This window comes from Ooceraea biroi, chromosome 14 (genome assembly GCF_003672135.1).
Source record: "Ooceraea biroi isolate clonal line C1 chromosome 14, Obir_v5.4, whole genome shotgun sequence".
Classification (NCBI taxonomy): domain Eukaryota; kingdom Metazoa; phylum Arthropoda; class Insecta; order Hymenoptera; family Formicidae; genus Ooceraea; species Ooceraea biroi.
Window position 1 is genome coordinate 5453041 of NC_039519.1, and position 23807 is coordinate 5476847.

The 23807-nt window shown below is 37.1% G+C and overlaps 3 protein-coding genes across 5 annotated transcripts in view; 1 reads left to right on the forward strand and 2 right to left on the reverse strand.

Moving 5' to 3' along the window:
• The window catches only part of LOC105274790 (calcium/calmodulin-dependent 3',5'-cyclic nucleotide phosphodiesterase 1), a 137585-nt gene extending 129484 nt beyond the window's left edge, over positions 1–8101 (forward strand). For all 3 annotated transcript variants that reach the window (XM_026975112.1, XM_026975113.1, XM_026975114.1), the window contains 7 exons: positions 2702–2951; positions 3277–3534; positions 4633–4802; positions 5110–5355; positions 5628–5857; positions 5939–6034; positions 6131–8101. In XM_026975112.1, the coding sequence (XP_026830913.1) occupies positions 2702–2951; positions 3277–3534; positions 4633–4802; positions 5110–5355; positions 5628–5857; positions 5939–6034; positions 6131–6222 (1342 nt within the window). In that variant the 3' untranslated portion in view covers positions 6223–8101. The remainder of the gene's footprint in view (positions 1–2701; positions 2952–3276; positions 3535–4632; positions 4803–5109; positions 5356–5627; positions 5858–5938; positions 6035–6130) is intronic.
• Positions 8102–12032: 3931 nt separating this feature from the next.
• LOC105274797 (farnesol dehydrogenase) lies at positions 12033–16951 on the reverse strand. Its single transcript, XM_011331231.3, has 6 exons — positions 16847–16951; positions 13945–14332; positions 13619–13745; positions 13296–13428; positions 12851–12991; positions 12033–12513 (listed from the first exon to the last, which is right to left on the reverse strand). Exons 2-6 carry the CDS (start codon positions 14246–14248, stop codon positions 12454–12456), a joined length of 765 nt encoding a protein of 254 aa, XP_011329533.2. The 5' UTR covers positions 14249–14332; positions 16847–16951; the 3' UTR covers positions 12033–12453.
• A 101-nt stretch (positions 16952–17052) lies between these two features.
• On the reverse strand, positions 17053–21974 carry LOC105274796 (farnesol dehydrogenase). The gene is made up of 5 exons (XM_011331230.3): positions 21508–21974; positions 21178–21304; positions 19468–19600; positions 18813–18953; positions 17053–17667 (listed from the first exon to the last, which is right to left on the reverse strand). The coding sequence occupies exons 1-5, from the start codon at positions 21809–21811 to the stop codon at positions 17590–17592; spliced, it is 783 nt and encodes a 260-aa protein (XP_011329532.1). The 5' UTR covers positions 21812–21974; the 3' UTR covers positions 17053–17589.
• Between the last annotated feature and the right edge of the window lie 1833 nt (positions 21975–23807).

Below are 23807 nucleotides of genomic sequence, written 5' to 3' on the forward strand. Positions count from 1 at the left end.
CGTAGCAGACCCCAGGAGGTTCTTTCGAGTCATGAATATTACAGGCTGAACTCTAAGACGGTTGCTTCGGTGATCGATAGCCACGGAGTCGGCTAACATTAAAATTTTAAAGACTTGGCAAGTTAAATTCTAGAAAGTCTAAATAGCCAACAAACGCGCCCTGCGCGTGTCGCAGTCAATTTTAATGCAAATCTGTTTTAATGAAAATACCAGATTTGAGATTCAGATTCCGAACTTTAGATTCAATTTGAGAAACTTACTAATATATATTAAATTTAAATGTACCTAGATGCGCGCATATATTTCGTATACAGGGTGTTTCCTATAACTGTAGCACTTAGAATATCTCTGCTTCCTTTGATGATATGAAAAAAGTCGAAGGACGAAATTGTTCGATTCAAAGAGACTAGTACTCTGGTAAGAAAATTATTTTTTTTAATGTGACCTTTCACAAGATATCAAGGTCATGAATATTTTTTTTAATGAGATGGTATATTTTCCTTAGCGAAATGATGTAGCTTGTAAAAAAACAAATTCAACCATACAGAATATGTTGACCTTCATTCGCACGGAACATACTCAACGAATCATTTCCTGATCGCTGGATTGGACGTGGTGAAAGAATTTCTTGGCCGGCTCGATCACCAGATCTTACGCCTCTTGATTTTTTCTTTGGGGACACCTAAAAATTGAAGTTTATCGCGATATTCCGACAACACCTGAAGATACGCGAGAAAGAATTCAGCGTGCGTGCACCGCAATTACTCCGGAATCTCTCAAAAACGTAAAACAATCGTTTATTCATCGAATTCGAAAGTGTATGGAAGTAAACGGTGATCATTTCGAACATCTGTAAAAAAGGTATATCTTTGTAGTTATACATACAATAAATAGAGTTTCTTTTCCTAAACGTGATTTTTGTGGTTCAAAGTCATTTGAAGGTCAACATATTCTGTATGGTTGAATTTGATTTTTTACAAGCTACATCATTTCGTTAAGGAAAATATACCACCTCGTTTAAAAAAATGTTGATGACCTTGATATCTTGTGAAAGGTCACACTAAAAAAAATAATTTTCTTACCAGAGTACTAGTCTCTTTGAATCGAACAATTTCGTCCTTCGACTTGTTTCATATCATCAAAGGAAGCAGAGATATTCTAAGCGCTACAGTTAGAGGAAACACCCTGTACATTTCGCCGAGCGATCCAAGTGTTTTGCAGAAAGACGTTTTGTAAAGTTTGCCATAAATCGATTCCAAAAGAAAAAAAGCCGTAGTTGCAAGGGATACTCCACTTCACACATAATGCGACTTTTGGCAGCGATGTGCATGCAGACGTGCAAAGCTTCCTGGCGTGCGACCAAAGTCATAGGTGACTCATGCTGAGATTTTATCTGTGACGTTTATCATAATTTATCGACTGTGCACGGAATATCTACACGTGCACATTCCGCTTTCTCCACTCTGTCTCTAGCTGTATCTTTTTAATTAAATGTCGTGATCGTTAGTGATATCGATTGATTCAAATCTCGCACCTATCTCACTGGCAACCGTTTTCCGGATGTTTTGTGTTTTGTGTAACCTGCATTCACAAATCGATGGATACGTCGCGACTGCACTCTCAAACGAAACCACGATACATCGTGCACTTTGTAACGTTGCTGTTTGCGCTATTATTGTCGTCACACTGATGTTGGCACTGAAGAACACTCCCGACAATCACTTGGCAAGTCGACCGACCTGACTGTCGCAGCTTCGCTCAAGCTATACTAGATCTCATTAAATCACTCTTACTATTTGTGCACTGAGCCAGGTTTAAGATCAAGGATACGAACACCGCTCGAGAGACTGCAGTGGTGTATTTAAACCGCTCAGTTTTTACAACCCTTCATTCCACCCATCTCATTTTTGATGCAACGTTCTTGTTTAATTCGTCCACTTAACTTAAGTAGTGTAACTTTTTGATTTTGGTTGAAAGTTAAAATTCGATACTTTAATTACAGTTAGCGAATGAATTTAAATTATACAGACTAAAGTAATATTCATACAATACATTCAGAGAATTTAGTTAGTCGCTCGAAATACGGCAAAAAATATTTCAAGAACATCAAAAAGCATGCGTTCTTTTAATACTATTTTCAACAAAATAAAATATTTAAAAAATTCCGTAATAAAACATTTTTACAATACATTTGAATATTATTTATTATAGTTGTAACACTTTTTGATAAATTTTAAAGATATTCTGTATGCATATAGCATTTGCTCATAGAGCGTATAGTAGCATAATATGCGAAATATCGCAGATGTAACCGTGATTTATTTTCTATAGATCCTTATGAATGAGAAATTAATTCACGCGGAATTCGTCTTATGCAATAATCAGAAAATTAGCGATCTTTAGACGGGCTATCATTTCGATTTTTCCCACGATATGTTTCATATGAGATTGAAAGCTAGATATAATAGCATAAATCGCGGGACAGCGTAGGAGTATATCAAAAAGTAGAACGGCTCGTTCACGATCATGTTCGAGCCAGAAACGCGAGTTTTAGCGAGTTAGCACAGTGCTCGTTTTCGAGGATATCGAGTGTTTCGGCTCGATGCTCGATCGAGCGTAAGGAAGGTAGGCGTTTTGATCGTGTCGAAATATGTCAGCTCGTCGTGGATCTAACATCGCGTCCCGCGATTTCCTCCTGTAGGCGACTGGCGGACGAAGACGACGAGCTGTCGGAAGTGCAGCCGGACGCGGTCCCGCCGGAAGTGCGCGAGTGGCTGGCGTCGACTTTCACGAGGCAGCTCGCCACCACCAGGCGGAAAGCGGACGAGAAACCGAAATTCCGCTCGGTCGCCCACGCTATCAGAGCGGGCATATTTGTCGATCGGATCTACAGGAGGGTCACGAACACCGCCCTCATGCAATTTCCGCCGGAAGTCGTGAAAGTACTTAAGGTAATCCACGCCGCGACAAACCGCGACTGCAACGTGCGTTCGCGCTCTTGTGAAATATGAGTGATTTTCAATAGCGGGAATAAAATGTCACAGGAGATAGAAATCTGGATGTTGTCGCAAAAAATTCCTCTCTTTATCTTCGATGAGAAGTTGTTACCTCGAGCAATTAATTCGGAAAAATTAATTAGCGGGTATCAATTAAAGAGGAAGCTGTAAATTCGGTAAATTTATAGAGAGAGCTAATTATTATCAAAATTAAAATCGACGATTCTCTCGAATGCGTCTGCGAGGCAAACTTTATTTTCAAGTTGCTCGTTTTTTCAAGACTTTAGACGACTGGTCGTTCGACCTGTTTTCCTTGAACGAGGCCGCTCTGGGCACGCCGGTGAAATACCTGGGCTACGATCTCCTCAATCGATACGGTATGATACACAAGTTTAAAGTATCACCCGCAGTTTTGGAGTGCTTTCTTGGAAGAGTCGAGGAGGGTTATTGCAGGCATCAGAACCCATACCACAACAACCTACATGCTGCCGACGTTGCGCAAACGATGCATTACATCCTGTGTCAGACGGGCTTAATGGTGAGTGTATCTTTGCAATCGCGTTTAGTACTTCTCTCCGTTACATTATTCGACTCAATTTTTAATATATAAAATATATAAAAGAAAAAATATTAAATGTATTTCCATTTTTCTGACTGCAATTGTGTACAGGACAAATTATTTATTCAGCTATACTAATTAATAAATTTTTTCGCGTATTGGTATTCTCAAGTATCTCTTTTCTTCATTTCAATTTAAAGTTGAAGTATCAGAATGAGTACAAGTTTAAATTATTCTTTAATTTAATTGATGAGAAAAGATATACAGAGTGTTTCCTAAGTAAGTAGACAAACTTAAGGAGGATATTCCTTGGCTTATTTTAAGAAGAAAAGGTCATATAAACGTATGTCCTAAACTGCTTTGTTTTCCAAAAAAAAGTATCTGTCATTGTAAATACGTCTCGCTTGACGAGCGTTTCCATTAGCAAGACCGTATACGAAATGCATATCTGCCATTTCGGCGTTTGTGTAATTTACCATAATTAATAAAATTACTAAACTTAATAGGAACTAATAAAGTTTGCGTCGAAGATAACGTGATAGCGGTGATGCCGGATAGAGTGCTTTTGCAGTACGAGTCAACAGCGGCGGGGATGGAGCGGGCCGCGCGGCGCAGTCTGAGACGAGTGCTCACTTGCGGCGCCGCGAGACCATCCCCACTCCATCCCCACCGCTGTTGACTCGACTGCAAAAGCACGCTATCCGAAAAGTGAACGAAACAGTGATGTACTTTTTTGGAAAACAAAGCAGTTTAGGACATACGTTTATATGACCTTTTCTTCTTAAAATAAGCCAAGGAATAGCCTCCTTAAGTTTGTCTACTTACTTAGGAAACACCCTGTATACATCTTTTCGCTGTAGTGTTAACAAATCTTGTTTCGCAATGTCCTTTCTAAAAATGCAGCATAATAGAAACGAAATTTCTATCGCTCTTGTTAAGAACTGAAACCTTGACCAGCTCGACAAAAAGGAGGGATTCTTTCTACTCGAGTAGATCCTCTGCCGTTTTCCTTGACGATGCTTTATTCGGCGCGCATTGTACGTGATACAGCCTTAGGCTGAATATTATTCGTTGCAGAATTGGCTGACCGATCTCGAAATTTTCGCCACCCTCGTGGCAGCGATTATTCATGATTACGAGCACACTGGGACCACAAACAATTTCCACGTAATGTCCGGCAGCGATACAGCGCTCCTGTATAACGATCGGGCGGTACTGGAAAATCACCACATCTCGGCTAGTTTCCGGTACGTGCAAATTCAACTTCCGATCGGCATTGATTGTTCCTCGAAGCAATATGTAATTTAGATCAAATTTTAGATGATAATAATCTTTTAGAAGTTGTTGCGAAAAAGTTTCTATTCAAGTGAGAATAATTATATAACTTTTATTAGACAGACACACACATACATACACCTGCGCCCGTAATTTAAGTTTTTAATTAATTACACGTAATCTTTGTAATTCTTAACATGTATCAAAAAACAATCCTTTTTTTAATAACTTTATCCTATCTGGTTCTGTTAGTGCTTTTCAATGTGTTATATATTTCAGGATACTTAAAGAGAATGACTGCAACATATTGCAGAACCTGTCAAGAGAGGAATTTCGAGAATTCCGATCGCTCGTGATCGACATGGTTCTCGCAACCGACATGAGTTTTCATTTTCAACAGTTAAAGAATATGAAGAATTTGCTAAGTTTAGCAGAGCCAAGCGTGGATAAAAGCAAAGCCGTTAGTTTGGTCCTCCATTGTTGCGACATTTCGCATCCCGCTAAAAGATGGGATCTTCATCACAGGTGAGGCTTCTTTTACGAGGAACGTTAACCGTTTTATTCTTCACTTTGAAGTTTTTTCATTTGCATGAAAAAGAAACGAAGAAAAGTTGTCCTTGCAATATCTTTATGCGTATCTTTTAAATAAAAAAATTTAAGAATTTTTTAAAAAATTCTTATCTTCATTAAATTATATTGTAATAAACAGAATAAAACTAATCTTATGGATATTGATAAAAGAAAACCATGGATATGTAATTGTCATAATTTGTAATGTCGTAATCCCTGATACACAGGTGGACGATGCAACTTCTGGAGGAGTTCTTTAGGCAAGGTGACAAGGAGAGAGAACTCGGATTGCCGTTTTCTCCTCTGTGCGATCGCAATAACACGTTGGTAGCCGAATCTCAAATAGGATTCATAGAATTCATCGTCGAACCTAGTATGCAAGTTTGCAGCGACATGCTGGAAATCGTCCTTGCGCCGTTCACTGTGAAGGAAGCTACGGGAGACGAACCCAGCAACGGTAAGAATATTTTTGATACATATTGTTATTAATATTTACACTATTAACAGATTCGCGATCTTACAATGGTGTATATTATAGGTTCGAGTGCAGAAAATAGGAGATTCAAAATTGGCAAGCCCTGGATCCCGTGCCTCGCTGAAAATAAAAGGATCTGGAAGGAGCAAGCCGTTCGAGGTGCGTTATTACAAAATGCAGCGATATTACGTGAGGGTTATTATTGTATTCCGGTATGATTTATAACGCAACGACGTGTCGACGTTCTCCTTGCAGATGCGGAAGCGAAAGCGCAAAAGGAGCAAGAACAAAAAGCCAGCGATAATCGCGAGGACAGCGGGGGAGTGCAGGCGGCCGCCGAGGAATGAAAGATACAACGGGCGATCATATTTCTGAAGAGTCTCTGTAATTTTAGGCGACGCGGACGCTTGTGATTTCATCGGGTGGCGTCTATCATAAGCTTATTGTGGACTCTTTATTACGCTTACGAAAGTGTCATTCGGTAGTACAAATAGACGTATGTATGTCGTACACATTTAGATGAGTGGAAACGACGATTTCCGTAATACGTTGAAGAATAGTTGGTTTAGATTGGCACCAAAGGCCCGTATTTATATCCCTCTGCTCTGGTAGAACTCTCTTCGCGTAGATCAATCTCAACTAATTGTGTTTTACGATTCACGCGATAATATGCGTAAAATCACCTGATCTCGTTTATAGTTGCTTCGTTTTCCAAGATAATCACCGTCGATGTAAATGATTGGACATTTCCTGTCAATTTGCAAGATTTTTATTCGCGCTTACGTTAGTGCAAAATATTGTTTCCGTTAGTATTTTACTAATATTTAAATAAGATATTTTTAATTCTTAATTTATAACTGAAAATTCTGTTAAATGTTTTTTATAAGCGAGAGGATTGTATATAATGCGATAAGATAATCCTTTTGAATAGATATGAACTATGAAAGACACACACATTGTAAAAAAGAAAAGCGTAGCGGTTCGAAGCGCAATCGAGCGTCGAGCGATGGAAAAATGAAAATTTTCCTAATATCAGCGAACGTTCAGTGGAAACGGATATGTCGGAAAACTATTTCAAAGTACATTTGATTTCTTTTAACGCGGTACAAGCGATTATCACTTAATCCAAGCGAGCAAGGTCTGCCTATTGGCTGTTAAATACTGGACTGATTCAATATTCGAAGAATATCGAATGCATTTCTCCGAAGATGTATTTAACTTGATTTCTCTAGACAGGCAGAGAAGCAATAATCAGTAATACGTAACGATTAAATTTTCCTACAAATAAACTCACGCTTTAAACTAATTACAATTATCGATGGTGATTATAGGACAAAACTTTATCGGACAAAAACATTAGAAATTTCACGTAAATAATTTTCTTCGTCCGCTACCGACAAACGTCGCACAAGAGCATAAGTATTGCACAAGGATCTTGTTTTTTAACACTCTTGTTCAATCATTTTTACGTAAATGAGTAAGACTCCGCGAATAACGCGAAACCTCTGCGTCCTTGATGCGGTCTCTGCAGACGCAGAATGCGGGGTGTCACGTTGGCACTTTGCAACGTGTCGCTTGGGACCGGGAGCGTGGCTTGCACGAGATCGTTTACGTGTTACTTAATTAGCCGTGAGAGAACGGAATCGTAGAAACGTCCTTGTATATATATCGTATATAATATTCGTTAGATGTGTATCCGTATACACGTGTACTGGTGCAGCAGCTTTAATGTGTATGTATGTAATGTAAAAAAGAAGAACAATTAATTAATTAAGTGCGGCTACTGTTTAATTGACGTATACTATATTTCCATGTACGTGTACGTGCATACACGCGCATGCCCGTGTACGTACCTGGGCAAAAAAGAAAAAACGTTATTTTGTTGGACTTTTCGCGATGTTGCGGCCGTAGATACGCGCGCGTGCAACGATGCGCACGTCCGTACGTAAGCTTGTAATTAAACATATCTGTGAGTGAGTGCGCGTCGTGATTGCGCGCGTTAATTCTTGACACGATGATGAAACAATCATGCGTGTTATCATGTCGACGCATTGTGTCATCCCATACTATGCGTATTAAGGGAATCGGAGCCTCCGGTGCCGTCACAAATTTTTCGATCACATTGGCCTTTTCCGATTTTCATTGTACTCACAAAAGGTGCTGCTATTTTTCTTGCAAGTCTCACATTGTGATTTATAGATGAATATATACGTACATATATATATATATATATTTCTCTTTTTTTGACACATACATATTAATCAAATTGTAGGAATGAAGAGATGATAATTAATCTCTTTCTCAGATCGTAGACAACAGAATAAATCTAATTTTACTTACTTATTAAATTTATATAACAACTGATAAAAGAAAGTATCTGCCGATGAGAAATTGACTCCGATTCTACGTACGTGGTGACTTAAGATAAGATTCAGTGGAGAGATCGCTATATTGTGTAAACTAGAAAACAAGATTAGCAGATTTTTTCGAATGAAGCGTTTTATCGTCACAGAGATATTATATACATATATATATTGATATAGAAAATGTATAGAATAATCTCTCTAGTTTCGAAGTTGAACATATCCGTCCTACTATTTATTTGATTCCCCTCATTGAATTTATGTGAATACGTTTTGCTGCTAAATACGTAATACTTCATCCTTTTCTAACGTTACAGCGTGGCCTGACTACTTGAAATAAATCAAAAACTTAGAAGATAGCATATAGTTTACTGCGGGGGAAATCCCCGGGACTATTAAAAAATTAGCTTTGTGTGCTACGCTCAACCGTAAAGCTCGTATGATTTTTCTAAAGCAAGACTTTCATTCCGGTAACTTCTTTAATTGTCATACACAATTTAAGGGGGGAGCCTGCTTTAGAACGTTGAAAATAAGGTATAATTTTACGAATTTTTTTGGAGAAACTATACAGTGGATCATTATAAAACTTTGATGCATTTATTAGTACATGTTTAAAGACAAAAAAATTATTTTTTGATTTGAATATATCGCCCGTAGAGGTCGTCCTGGAGGCATCTTAGTGCAGCTGGCATTGTAAATTGGTGAGCATTCTCCTGCCTCCAAATTTCATCCGAACTGAAAAATTGAAATATTTTCTCGTTATTTATGAATTCCCATCGTCGATGAACCTTTAATATTCATAAAAACATTAAGTTAAACAATTATTTTTGCATGAAAAAGTTCGAAAACTTTGCCTAAAAATCGTACTTTTGTGTTCTAAGCTCCACCATTTTGGCACTTTTCAACTTTTTTCTCCTCTCTTTGGTTCATCGACGATGGGAATTCATAAATAACGAGAACATATTTCAACTTTTCAGTTTGGACGAAATTTGGAGGCAGGAGAATGCTCAGCAATTTGCAATGCCGGCGACGCGGCTGCACTAAGATTTCTCCAGGACGACCTCTACAAGCGATATATTCAAATCAAAAAATAATTTTTTTTATCTTCAAACATGTACTAATAAATGCATAAAACTTTGATGCATTTATTAGTACATGTTTAAAGACAAAAAAATTATTTTTTGATTTGAATATATCGCCCGTAGAGGTCGTCCTGGAGGCATCTTAGTGCAGCTGGCATTGTAAATTGGTGAGCATTCTCCTGCCTCCAAATTTCATCCGAACTGAAAAATTGAAATATTTTCTCGTTATTTATGAATTCCCATCGTCGATGAACCTTTAATATTCATAAAAACATTAAGTTAAACAATTATTTTTGCATGAAAAAGTTCGAAAACTTTGCCTAAAAATCGTACTTTTGTGTTCTAAGCTCCACCATTTTGGCACTTTTCAACTTTTTTCTCCTCTCTTTGGTTCATCGACGATGGGAATTCATAAATAACGAGAACATATTTCAACTTTTCAGTTTGGACGAAATTTGGAGGCAGGAGAATGCTCACCAATTTGCAATGCCGGCGACGCGGCTGCACTAAGATTTCTCCAGGACGACCTCTGCAAGCGATATATTCAAATCAAAAATAACTTTTTTTATCTTCAAACATGTACTAATAAATGCATAAAACTTTGATGCATTTATTAGTACATGTTTAAAGATAAAAAAATTATTTTTTGATTTGAATATATCGCCCGTAGAGGTCGTCCTGGAGGCATCTTAGTGCAGCCGGCATTGTAAATTGGTGAGCATTCTCCTGCCTCCAAATTTCATCCAAACTGAAAAATTGAAATATGTTCTCGTTATTTATGAATTCCCATCGTCGATGAACCTTTAATATTCATAAAAACATTAAGTTAAACAATTATTTTTGCATGAAAAAGTTCGAAAACTTTGCCTAAAAATCGTACTTTTGTGTTCTAAGCTCCACCATTTTGGCACTTTTCAACTTTTTTCTTCTCTCTTTGGTTCATCGACGATGGGAATTCATAAATAACGAGAACATATTTCAACTTTTCAGTTTGGACGAAATTTGGAGGCAGAATGCTCACCAATTTGCAATGCCGGCGACGCGGCTGCACTAAGATTTCTCCAGGACGACCTCTGCAAGCGATATATTCAAATAAAAAAATAATTTTTTTTATCTTCAAACATGTACTAATAAATGCATAAAACTTTGATGCATTTATTAGTACATGTTTAAAGACAAAAAAATTATTTTTTTATTTGAATATATCGCCTGTAGAGGTCGTCCTGGAGGCATCTTAGTGCAGCTGGCATTGTAAATTGGTGAGCATTCTCCTGCCTCCAAATTTCATCCGAACTGAAAAATTGAAATATTTTCTCGTTATTTATGAATTCCCATCGTCGATGAACCTTTAATATTCATAAAAACATTAAGTTAAACAATTATTTTTGCATGAAAAAGTTCGAAAACTTTGCCTAAAAATCGTACTTTTGTGTTCTAAGCTCCACCATTTTGGCACTTTTCAACTTTTTTCTCCTCTCTTTGGTTCATCGACGATGGGAATTCATAAATAACGAGAACATATTTCAACTTTTCAGTTTAGACGAAATTTGGAGGCAGAATGCTCACCAATTTGCAATGCCGGCGACGCGGCTGCACTAAGATTTCTCCAGGACGACCTCTACAAGCGAATATTCAAATCAAAAAATAATTTTTTTATCTTTAAACATGTACTAATAAATGCATCAAAGTTTTATAATGATCCGCTGTATAGTTTCTCCAAAAACAATTCGTAAAATATACCTTATTTTCAGCGTTCTAAAGCAGGCTCCCCCCTTAAGTAAGCAAGACTTTTGGAGGCTTATTGTACATCTTTTCTGCTTTCTGTTACGAAGACGCGAATGTCATGTGTGTATTATTGGCAATAAAGCATCGTAATATTAGTGTAATTCTTTCCTAAGGTGCAAATATTAATCACCGGCTATGCGCCGGCCGGTATATTGTTGAATTTTTCTTCCTGCAGCGGACGAGGGGCCAAAACGCGTGATAGGATTAAAGTACATTGAGGAATCATTCAATTGTATTAAGAGAAAATTATCGACCAGCCGCGTGAATAAAGCTGCTCATAATATTTAACGTTCATGCTCGCTTGTGCTCGCGTGTCGCTCATCGTTGTTAATGAACGCGTGGCGACACGCGATTCTCGATTTTGCGAAACGATGACTAAGTTTGCCACATATTGTCAACCATTTGCGTTTATTCACGTAGCTCGGTCGTTTGTACCTAGAGTTTTCTTTAACTTGATACTGGCCTTTCCTTATACGATATGCGCATAATACGAGACCACGATTTCGAAATCTAAAACGATGAAAGAGGAAGGATAGAGGCGGCGTCGGGATTTTCACGGCGTCACGTGCACGTTATTACGCTTGATACGAAGCACCTATTGAATACATTGATATAAGTAAGCGATTTATTGATCGGGTGATTCGAGTCGAACGTGACTTACGCGAAAATTGTCGAGCGGCATACAAAGAAGTGTTATATACACATCAAAATACTCGACCAATACTCCGTTAATTATTAAGCTGAATACAACCCAATGAATTTTCCTTCTCTCCTGAGTCAACCTTTACCGATTTCGATACGATACATCCGTACACCGTTCGTAATCTCGTTAATCCTGATTATTGTAAATCTCGACGGAGGGTGGTGACGCACGCGCCATGCCACTGACGCTAATTGTTTCTAAATATGTGTCATCACGAATTGCAATAACTGTACATTCTCGGTTTATATTTTCCAGCACAACTTAATACAAAGATATGTACATAACCGGTTACTCCAGCACCATGTCCGTTCGATGTGATGTAATAAAATGTAACGAGAGATATATTAATATATTACACAAAGACACATCATGTGTATGATTAGCATTGTACTCTGCGTAACTCTACGGAAAAATAAAAATACTCGATTACTTAAACGTTATTGATTTAATTTGATAAAATGCAGTTATTATATAATATTTATTATATATATAACAAATATATAAATATAACAATTGCAATCCTTTTTCCTAGTTTGTTCTATTTGTTGGATGGAGAAGTTACAAAAATCTTCATTCCTTTTTGCTTTTCCCTTTTTGATAAAAAGACATTTATGAGCCTCATGTGAGTATTAAGGCACGGTACAATTACTTGAATGAAAGTGGATTGTGTGAAACCTTATGTGGTAACACAATCATTTCACAAACCTGAAACATTGCAAACGTATGAATCAATATTTATCTTAAAACAAAATCAGCCTTCATAATTCTTAATTTTGAAACGATAGTAAAAAAGTTCCAACATGCATGTCTGAACAAATAATACTAGTGCCTCTGCCTATAAAATAGAGCCACAGCGCTGCATAAAATATTTGTACATATAATTTAATAACACAATATATATTAATTATGTTATTTAGGCATGTTATACATCGAAAGATAATGTTATGCATGCTGCTCACAAATTCATCATCAAGAATGTAACTGAGCAAAATTACTAAATTAGATCGAAGTTACTAGACATTATTTTTCAATAATTATATACCTGCACCTGCTGCGGCGTGCCTAAAACATAGACTACCGTATCTGCGATATCCTTGCTTAATATCATAGGAATATTTATTTCTTTCAGTTGGGGATAGTTATTCAAAAGCATATCCGTCTCTACCGCACCGGGGCTGATATTCTAATTGGAAAAATTTTATTAGATATTCCAAAATATATAATTAATTACAATTATTCCAAAACATGTAATCACGATTCCGACATTTAGAAGAGTATTTGTTAAATAATACCGAACAAAATTATGAAGTTATATAATCAATACAAGTTACTATAGCATAGTTACAATAGCAAGATAAGTTTACTTTTCATTAGTCAAATCTTTTCGATTAACTAATATTAAATTGACATTTATAATATAAAGGTAATATGATAAAATTTTAAGATGATATTACGATATTAACGAATTTATAAATAAATTTAAATACCGTGACTTTTATATTAAGATTTGACTTAGCCACTTCATGGCGTAGACTTGCTGCCATGCCGGTGAGAGCGTATTTACTGGCAGAGTATAGATTTACCGGTTCAGTAATCAGTTCTGCATAATGTCCTGCTATACTGAAAATTTATAAACAATAATGAAATTATATGTAAAGAAAAATGAGAGAACAGAAATCTATAGTTAATCCACTGCAAAACTTATTAAACCATAATGGACACGTAAATTACGCAATAAGTGTAAGTAGAAATTTACATAAATTTATTTTATTATATTTTATTATATTTTACTTATTTTCATATTCAATACCTGCTAATATTAATAATATGACCCGATGCATTTCGCTGTTTGATAGACTTCACCAATTCCCGTGAACAAATCGCCGCTGCTATCACGTTTATGTTCATAATATTCTGATAGTGCTGCGTTGAACTCTCTTTTAACAAAATATAATAAATATAAAAACGATTATAAATAAAACTAATTTTATGTATATCACTATTGCAAGATATTCAATATATTGCATATAACATACATAGATATTTTGTCAACTGTTGTTATGCGAAAAATGTGAATCATACATGTCAAAAAGAAAAAGACAGAATAATAGGAAGAGGCAAAAGAGTGCACTTTACCTATAATCGGGTCAGTGTATACTACGCCGGCATTGTTAACCAACACATCAACACCGCCTAGTTTCTCGTTTGCCCATTTGAACACTCTGAGAATATCTTCTTCCTTTTGGACGTCGCATTGCATTGGATAAATATCGGTTTTGTATTCGCCTTTGATATTTGCCGCCAATTCTTGCAATTTCTCTAGTCTCCTCGCGACGGCAATCACTTTCATGCCATTTTTCGCAAGCTCTCTCGCAATTGCTGCGCCGATTCCGGCACTCGCTCCGGTGACCAATACGACTTTTCCTTCCCAACGATCCATCGCAACGAAAATCCTTCAAAGGTTTACACTGGTTCAATCACCGCACTCTCTTTTTAGCGTTTACCCTCACCTACACCAATGGCACTGTAATTAAGTTCAGTCAATTCAGTGAGCGGACTAGGAGGGAGATCTCAACCGATTGTGAAATGTTCTTCAGAAGTAAAGATTTGGAGAATTACTTATTGCATTAATATATCTTGCTTGTTATATTGTATTATTACACAATTCATTAGAAATTTATTAGAAATTTATTTTCAAATTAATTATCCTGACAATTTAATTCAAAATAAATTTTTAAATAATAATGAAATGCTCACAAATGTTTCGTTCAAAAGATATTGACTTCTGAAATTATAGAAGTAAAGGAATGAATAATGTTGAAATTTCTTTTTCATTTCTTTTGACGATCATAGGTCATTAACAGGCATTGTGTTTGCAAAGAAATAATGATCCATAATTTTCATAAAACATTTTGTAGACAGATGAGACTATATTTATATTACTACACAAGGTATTCTCAGTCAAAGAAATAATCATGTTTGGTCACATGAAAATCTTCGTGCAATCCGAGAACAATATTTTATTATTATCATTTAATTATTACCATTTATTTTATTAATAATTTCTCATTCTAACATTATTGCATATATCATAATTTGTTGATATTTATGGAATATGTGTAACGGCGCATTTCGTAAAATGCCTCTAGGTATTATGAGCTACCACATATTTTACAAGATAAATGAGTAAGTTGGAACCTTGACGCGGTTATGCCATAATTGTGACTGTGACTGTGTATCCAAAATTATATAAGCGTTTCGATCAGTTATTATCCGTAGTTATCTTGATAGGTATGATGATATGTAATAAACGTGTACAAATTATGCGTGAAGGACAACCGAAGGAATTAATTATCTTCCGTGATATCCGCAGAAGAAGTTTATTTCATCATCATAGTTTTTCTTAATAACAGCACGTTTAACTTGTAGTCGATAATAATCGAATTGCAAATTATGCGGAAAACTTGCGGAATATTCGATTGGAACAATCGCATTGAGTTTCTCGTGGCTGCAATCTATTGGGTCATTAAGTATGAAACTTTACAAATGTAAAAGCGCCATCTTTAACATTTGTTATCTCAAATTTGGCGCCAGACGTCAGTATCAGGTTAGGTTAGTGTGATAGATGTATGTTCGCTCTTCAAATGTCATATTTGTTTGTTCAAATATCTTCATTAGTTTTATTGGTCGATTCTTTTTTATAGAACTATGGAAAAGTCCAAAATTCGTGTGATTTATGAATATGAGTTCCGCCGTGGAACCACAGTGTCGGAGACAGCTCGTAATATCAACGCTGTATTTGGTGAAGGTTCAACTACTAAAGCAACGGTTGGCAATTGGTTCAAAAACTTCAGAGGTGGAGATTTCAGCCTCGCTAATGAGCCACGTGGAAGACCAAAGACGAAGGTGGATAATGATCACTCGAGAGCCGTAGTAGAGTCCGATCCATCTCAAAGTACACGTGAATTGGCATCGATATTCAATGTTTCTATACCCACCATATTGTTCATTTAGCTGCAATTGGTAAGATAAAGAAGTTGGACAAATGGGTCCCGCACGAATCGACCGATGCGCAGCAGGCGCAACGTCTAGAGGCTTCCCTTTCTTTGCTTTCCCGTCACAAAAATGAATCTTTTTTTAATCGAATTGTGACCTGCGATGAAAAGTGGATACTCTACGACAATCGTAAACGCTCACATCAGTGGTTGAACGCTGATGAACCACCGAGACATCACGCGAAACCCAACGTTACACAGAAGAAGCTTATGGTGACTGTTTGGTGGTCCAGGTCAGGTGTTATCTACTACAACTTTATGAAACCTGGTACATCGATAACGGCTGAAGTATATCGCAAGCAACTGGACGAAATGATGCAACAACTTGCTATTAAACAACCGAAATTGGTCAATCGGTCAATGCCAATCCTGTTGCATGATAATGCTCGACCGCACACTGCACGACTGACCATGGCAAAGCTACAGGAGTTGGAATTGGAAACTCTTCGTCATCCACCATATTCACCAGATCTATCACCTACCGACTATCACTTCTTCCGGAATTTGGACAACTTCTTGGTAGGAAAATTCTTCAATTCTCAACAGGCAGTCGAAACAGCCTTCCGCGACTTCATCGATTCCCGTACTCCTGGCTTCTATAGTAGAGGCACAGACCAACTACCACTAAAATGGCAGAAGTGTGTAGATAACATGGGCGCATACTTCGATTGAAAATAAATCATGTCCATGTGCCAAAAAATGCAAAAGTTTATGTTCTATTTGTAAAGTTTCATACTTAATGACCCAATAATTCTAATGCAATCGAAATATCATGAAATCGATATATCATCATAACGCGCATTACGTTATTTTCGTATATATAATGTGGTACCTAGGCTCCAACTTTATCTTTGTAAAATATGTAGCTCACAAGCGTAAGGGATAGTGATGCCAGGATAAATAATTGCAAACCCAAAAGTCAAAAGTCTGGTAACACAGTAATCAAAAGAAAGCCCGGGAGTCACAGTAATCACAAAACGTACCTCGAAATCTTTCTTCACTTTCGCGCGTAAATCTATAATCACAACTGTTCCTTATCGTATTCTCACAAGGAATGCAGTCTCCTCTCGCATACTGCGAGTTTTCTTCGCGGCTCCCCTCCAACACCGTCATCGATAATGATGATATTAGCCAATAGATATTAGCATTATTACTGTTGTCATGTAGGATGTCCATCTCATAAACATTGCGAATCTCAAACCTTCCGGCTTTATTTATTATTCAGATATTACATTTCGCTTTACGTTTCGGCTACAAATATAACAGAACCTTTAATTAATAGTAATCAAATGTAATTTATTTATTTTATCTTATTTAATTTATTTTTAATTCTTATTTAATTTATTTAATCTATTTTAATTTATTTTATCTGATCTTGACTACGGATATCTCCCCTTTCCTTGAATCAAGGGAATAAAGGATAAAATCAATGCAATGTAATGATTTGCTCGATGAAATCTTTTACTGAAGGATTAGCAAACTCGTTCGGTTAGTTGACTACGCTCTGTTGCTATTAATAGTATATAGTATTATATAACTGAACACCGTTCACTATTTAATTGATGCATGCTACATGTTCCATAGATGCATACATATAAATGTATACGCGTGTATGTGCAATTGAATATATTATATAATGCCTTCCGATCTCCGTTATTGACAACTGAAGTTTTGTGTCTTCCACGTTAGGCTTCCGTCTTCTGCATGAACTGGTATCGTGCGACTGTTAAGACGCAGTATCATCAGTGTAATCTAGCACTGGAATACCTGTTCTAGTACGTGGTTCCACTAGTATGTCCAATATCTGAAACATTGCGAATGTGTTAATAATACAGAGCAATACTTAATTTAAAATGACGTTTTGAAATATTTGACATACTAGTGTCTATAAAATTGAGCTACAAGTCGACGTAAAATATTATCACATATACAATTTAATAACATGATATCGAATATCGACAATGTCAAACGTGATTACGTAAATCGGTATTCGACAATACACTGTTCGAACGTTGATCTCCATACACGACAGAGAATGTGGATACAACTAGACGGGTCATTGTTTATCGAAATTCTAACTTCCGGTCTGAAATTTTTTTTTAATGAGACATGGTATTTTTTATTACGGATTCGGATTCTACGCGAGAAAACATGCAACTTTTGTCTGAAACATTTTTCCGAAAAATGTCATCTTATGTCCTTAAAATGATCTTCAAGATGAGTTTTGAGGACATTTTAAGGACATAAGATGACATTTTTCGGAAAAATGTTTCAGACAAAAGTTACTTACTTTTCGATGGAGAATAAGAATCTGCAATAAAAAGTTGGGGTTTCAATTTAAGAAATTGAAGGTGATCTTCGCGTGACCTTCAAACGACTATTCAAGGTCAAACCAATGGTATCATCTTATGTCCCCCTCGAAATCGTGACATGTCTGTCTGAAACATTTTTTCGTATCTCTTTTAGTGTTTTAAAAAATCGACTGTATAAATTAAAATGGCCACCCTGTATATATTAATCGTTTGAGTGCTACGTAGGATAACCGCGATTCTACCGTTTTCCGTTAAGAAATGCCATCGCACTATTTTAACAGATTTTGCTCATAATGTGCTCCAATCCTATTGCAGTGCACAGTTAGTGTTATAACTTGAAAAAGTTTTATTAAATCAAAATTCTTTCTTTCGTATCTTTATCACAAAAAAGCAGAGCAATTTGGTAATTTTTTAGATAATCGCAATCATATCATTTAACGTTTTTTGACATGAAACGTAGAACTGCGACTGTGAGACTAATTGTCAGTCTCGGCTGTAAAACTGCTCGAACGATTAATTACTGAGACGTATTCATTAAACCATAACGGTTTTCATTTCTTTACTTGCATGCTTATGAGTGAGATTGCAAATTAACAAAATGTTTCAAAATTATTATAAATCTTTTCAGTAATTATACCTGTACGTGCTGTGGCATGCTCAAGACACAGATTACTACTTTTGCAATATCCTCGCTTGCCATCATTGGGTTTCCCATCCTTTTGGCTTGGGGATAACAAGTCAATAGCATTTTTGTCTCCACCGCACCGGGACTGATGTTCTATTTTTGTAAAAGTATTATATATTTAAAATTTACTATTATTATTATTATTATTGCAACAAATGTAATTATTGTACATTTGGAAGAGCATTATTAAATAATTATTTTTTGTTAATTTTCATTAACAATTAATTGTTAATTAACTGTTTGTTATAATGGGTGGCAAAATAAGTTTATTTTATTTCTTGATTGCTCTTATTGATTAATAATGAGCCACCATTTAACATTTTTCACAGCTTAATTTCCACAAATAAAGAAATATTAAGAGTTTCAAACATATCCTAAGTTTTTTAGTGAAGTCCAATGTAGAAATCAATATTATTTAAAGGATCTCATGGGGATTCTGAATAATAACAGTTTGTTAATCATGGCTATACATAGGTTTGAATAATTGAGCAGTTATGTTGCAAAATACTATGTCATGTTTGATTCAATGTAGGGCTGCAATGTGGATATTAATATAATAAGATTAGATATTAATATAATATTTAGCGCATTCATAAAGTTCAAATACCGTGACTTTAACATCAAGGTTTGCGGCAAGTAATTCGTTGCGTATGCTTGCTGCCATGCCAGTGATAGCGTATTTACTGGAACAGTAGAGACTTGCCGGTACCTTAATTAGCTCTGCACGGTGCCCTGTCATACTGCAAATTAAGAAAAAATGGTCATTAACACGTTCGCTATCGCGCCGTGGAGAAGGAAACCATTACAGACATGCTTTATATACAGGGTGGGGCAGTTAAGGTGTTACAGACTTATATCTCGGAAACGAAGCATTTTAGAGAAAAATGTTTCAGACAAAAGTTGCAGGGTTGGAAGGGGGCCACTCAGTGGAGGTAACAGATTGGTCATTCGTGGTCATTTTCAAGGTCATTTAAAGGTCAAGTCCAATTTTTTAAACAGAAACCCATACTTTTTATTGCAGATTCTGATTCTCCGTCGAAAAGTAAGTAACTTTTGTTGGAAACATTTTTTTTTAAATGCCCTCCTCATCCCGAAAACACAGGTTCAACCTTTGGTGGACCAATGATAATAACTCGCTTTATAACAGACACTGAAGTTTTTTTTTTAGTATTTTACTGTTTACCGTCAGCATTAGCGTTACCCAGTGTGCACCACGTGGAGGTTGCTGATCGGATTTGCACACCTTGTGGCCCTGAAAAGGGCCGATTGCTCTGCTTTACACTAAGAAGCAGTACGTAATTTCAGAAGAAGAAGTATATTATGTTTAGAAAATGCTGGAGGACATTTTGAACATCTCATGGATTAGTGTAAAGCGAAGCAACCGGCCCTTTTCAGGGCCACAAGGTGTGCAAATCCGATCAGCAACCTCCACGTGGTGCACACTGGGTAACGCTAATATTAATATTAATTTTAATAAATGCGTTGAAATATAGCGACATAACTTTAGACCAAGTAACAATTATAACTGCAGTTATTTCCAAGCTAATCTAATCTAATCATCTAATCACTCTTGTGGAGTGGCAAGTCATTCTACAATCGGATCTGACATTCAACATACGACAAACAATTTGCGACACCTGACTCCGACTTACGACTTAATGTAGAACGGACCTAATTCTTCAATTTACAAAACGAGTTTAATTTATACTACCATTAAAACGTTCGCTATCAGCGTCACATGTGTGGCGCCCCAATTCTCTTTCATCGTAGAATGACTTGTCATTCTATAATCAGTTGCAAGTAGCGATTGAACGGCCTTGATACGAGTACCTTTAACTATAAGAATTAAAGGTTGTTGCTAGCTTAAATTTCGTCCTGGAACATTTTCCGAATTTGTCGCTCCCGAAATATCCAAGTTAGAATTTGTCAGTTAATTTTGTTTCTCTGTCACAATTTACGTAATAATGTATAATGATATGCAATAATTTCATATATAAGCATTATGTAGATATAAATGCTGGGTAATAGAGGTCCGTGAATAATAATTTCATGGATTGCTCATTGTTATTAACATTTACAGTATAATTCTCAAGCAAGTGACGTCTTCATTAATATAGGGATATATATATAGATAGGATTATAATTATAAATAAGGAAGAATGAACAAAAGTCTCCTCTTAATTTGTAAATCACTGTAAAATAAAATCATTAAATTATAATAATCATGCAAATTACAAGACTCAAATCGAACAAGCATAAACCGAATTTTTTGATAGATTTATTTCAATTATATTTTGGATGTTCTCATATTCAATACCTGCTGATATTAATGATATGACCCGATGTATTTCGCTGTTTGATAGACTTCACGAATTCCCGTGAACAAATCGCCACCGCTATCACGTTTACCTCCATAATATTGCGATAGTTTCTTGTTGATCCCTCTTTTTACAAAAAAGAGAAAATATATTAAAATATTATAAATGAAATTAATTCTATTTATTCATATTGCAAAAAGATCTGGTTCAGTATCTTATAATACATTTGTGACAGATATCTTATTAACTTCGTTATTATGAGAAAGATGTTTGAGTGATTATGTTAAAAAGAAAAAGAAAGAATAGGAAGAAACAAAAGTGCACTTTACCTATAATCGGGTCATTGTATACTACGCCGGCATTGTTCACTAACACATCAACACCGCCGAGGTTTTCGTTGGCCCATTTGAACACTCTGAGAATATCTTCCTCCTTTTGGACGTCGCATTGCAGTGGATAAATATCGGCTTTGTATTCGCCTTTGATATTTGCCACCAATTCTTGCAATTTCTCTAGTCTCCTCGCGACGGCAATCACTTTCATGCCATTTTTCGCAAGCTCTCTCACGATCGCTGCGCCGATGCCGACACTAGCTCCGGTGACCAATGCGACTTTTCCTTTCCAATGATCCATTGCAATGGAAATCCTTCGAAGTATTAGATGTCGGTTTCATAGCGCAATCTCTTTTAAACGATTTCCCTCATTTACATCGACGATATTGCATATAATTAAGTTGGATTTATCGAGGAAACTGGAAGGGAGAGTACAACCGGTTGTGAAGTTATACAGGGTGTCCGATAAGTAACTTCTATCCCGAAAGAGGGTGGTAGATTGGGTCCAACTGAAAAGAAAAGTCGTATATCATTTTCTAAAATTCGCAATAATAACCGAGTTATTAACCGATTAATATTAACATATAAGAGCGCGAGGAGCGAGGAGAGGCCGGACTCAGTAGGTATTTACTTCTTAGATCTCCTAGCGACGACGGACGCGTCCGATAGCGAGAGGCGGAGTAACGCGGCGGCGAGCGGTGAGCGGCGAACGGCGAGCGGCGAGCGATGCATGACATAATAATACTGCGCCGAAAAAAGTGTCCTTCCGGTGACGGCAAGATGATGTGCTATCTTTTCCACACCACCTTGCGGTAGAGAGCTTGGTGCGTTTTTTTATAGTGGTTTCCCCGGTAGGCCTAATCCACTCTCGTTATTTATCACTCTCGTTATTAATGATCATTAATATAAAAGTTGCTCAAAATGCCTCCCTCCTGCTTGTACACAAAGTTCGGCCCGATATGGCGCACCATGCAACGCGCGACATTGTTCGAAGGGCCGAATTGTGTGTACAAGCAGGAGGAAGGCATTTTGAGCAACTTTTACATTAATGATCATTAATAACGAGAGTGATAAATAACGAGAGTGGATTAGGCCTACCGGGGAAACCACTATAAAAAAACGCACCAAGCTATCTACCGCAAGGTGGTGTGGAAAAGATAGCACACCATCTTGCCGTCACCGGAAGGACACTTTTTTCGGCGCAGTATTATATGATCAAACTAACTCCTGAGTGAAGTTCGATCATAATTATGCGTATGCTTCGTCCGAGTAGATAATGTAGTCATGTTCCATGCTACTCCCTCTTCCAACAAGCATCTTTAAAGCTTCGCGCCAAAAAACAAAGATTCGCGCTCGCGATTGCCGTCGCATTAGCGCCACCTCGCCGCGCAGTGCGTCTTCATGGTTTAAAGCACATCACAAATCGAAAAGGGGAAGAAACACGAAGTGTACAGTAGTCCCTGGGTGAGGGTGGGAGAGTCTACTCGGACGAAGCATACGCATAATTATGATCGAACGTCACTCAGGAGTTCGTTTGATCATATAATTATGCTCTGCATTCGTCCGAGTAGATAATGTAGTCATGTTCCATGCTACTCCCTCTTCCAACAAGCATCTTTAAAGCTTCGCGCCAAAAAACAAAGATTCACGCTCGCGATTGCCGTCGCATTAGCGCCACCTCGCCGCGCAGTGCGTCTTCATGGTTTAAAGCACATCACAAATCGAAAAGGGGAAGAAACACGAAGTGTACAGTAGTCCCTGGGTGAGGGTGGGAGAGTCTACTCGGACGAAGCATACGCATAATTATGATCGAACGTCACTCAGGAGTTCGTTTGATCATATAATTATGCTCTGCATTCGTCCGAGTAGATAATGTAGTCATGTTCCATGCTACTCCCTCTTCCAACAGGCATCTTTAAAGCTTCGCGCCAAAAAACAAAGATTCGCGCTCGCGATTGCCGTCGCATTAGCGCCACCTCGCCGCGCAGTGCGTCTTCATGGTTTAAAGCACATCACAAATCGAAAAGGGGAAGAAACACGAAGTGTACAGTAGTCCCTGGGTGAGGGTGGGAGAGTCTACTCGGACGAAGCATACGCATAATTATGATCGAACGTCACTCAGGAGTTCGTTTGATCATATAATTATGCTCTGCATTCGTCCGAGTAGATAATGTAGTCATGTTCCATGCTACTCCCTCTTCCAACAAGCATCTTTAAAGCTTCGCGCCAAAAAACAAAGATTCGCGCTCGCGATTGCCGTCGCATTAGCGCCACCTCGCCGCGCAGTGCGTCTTCAT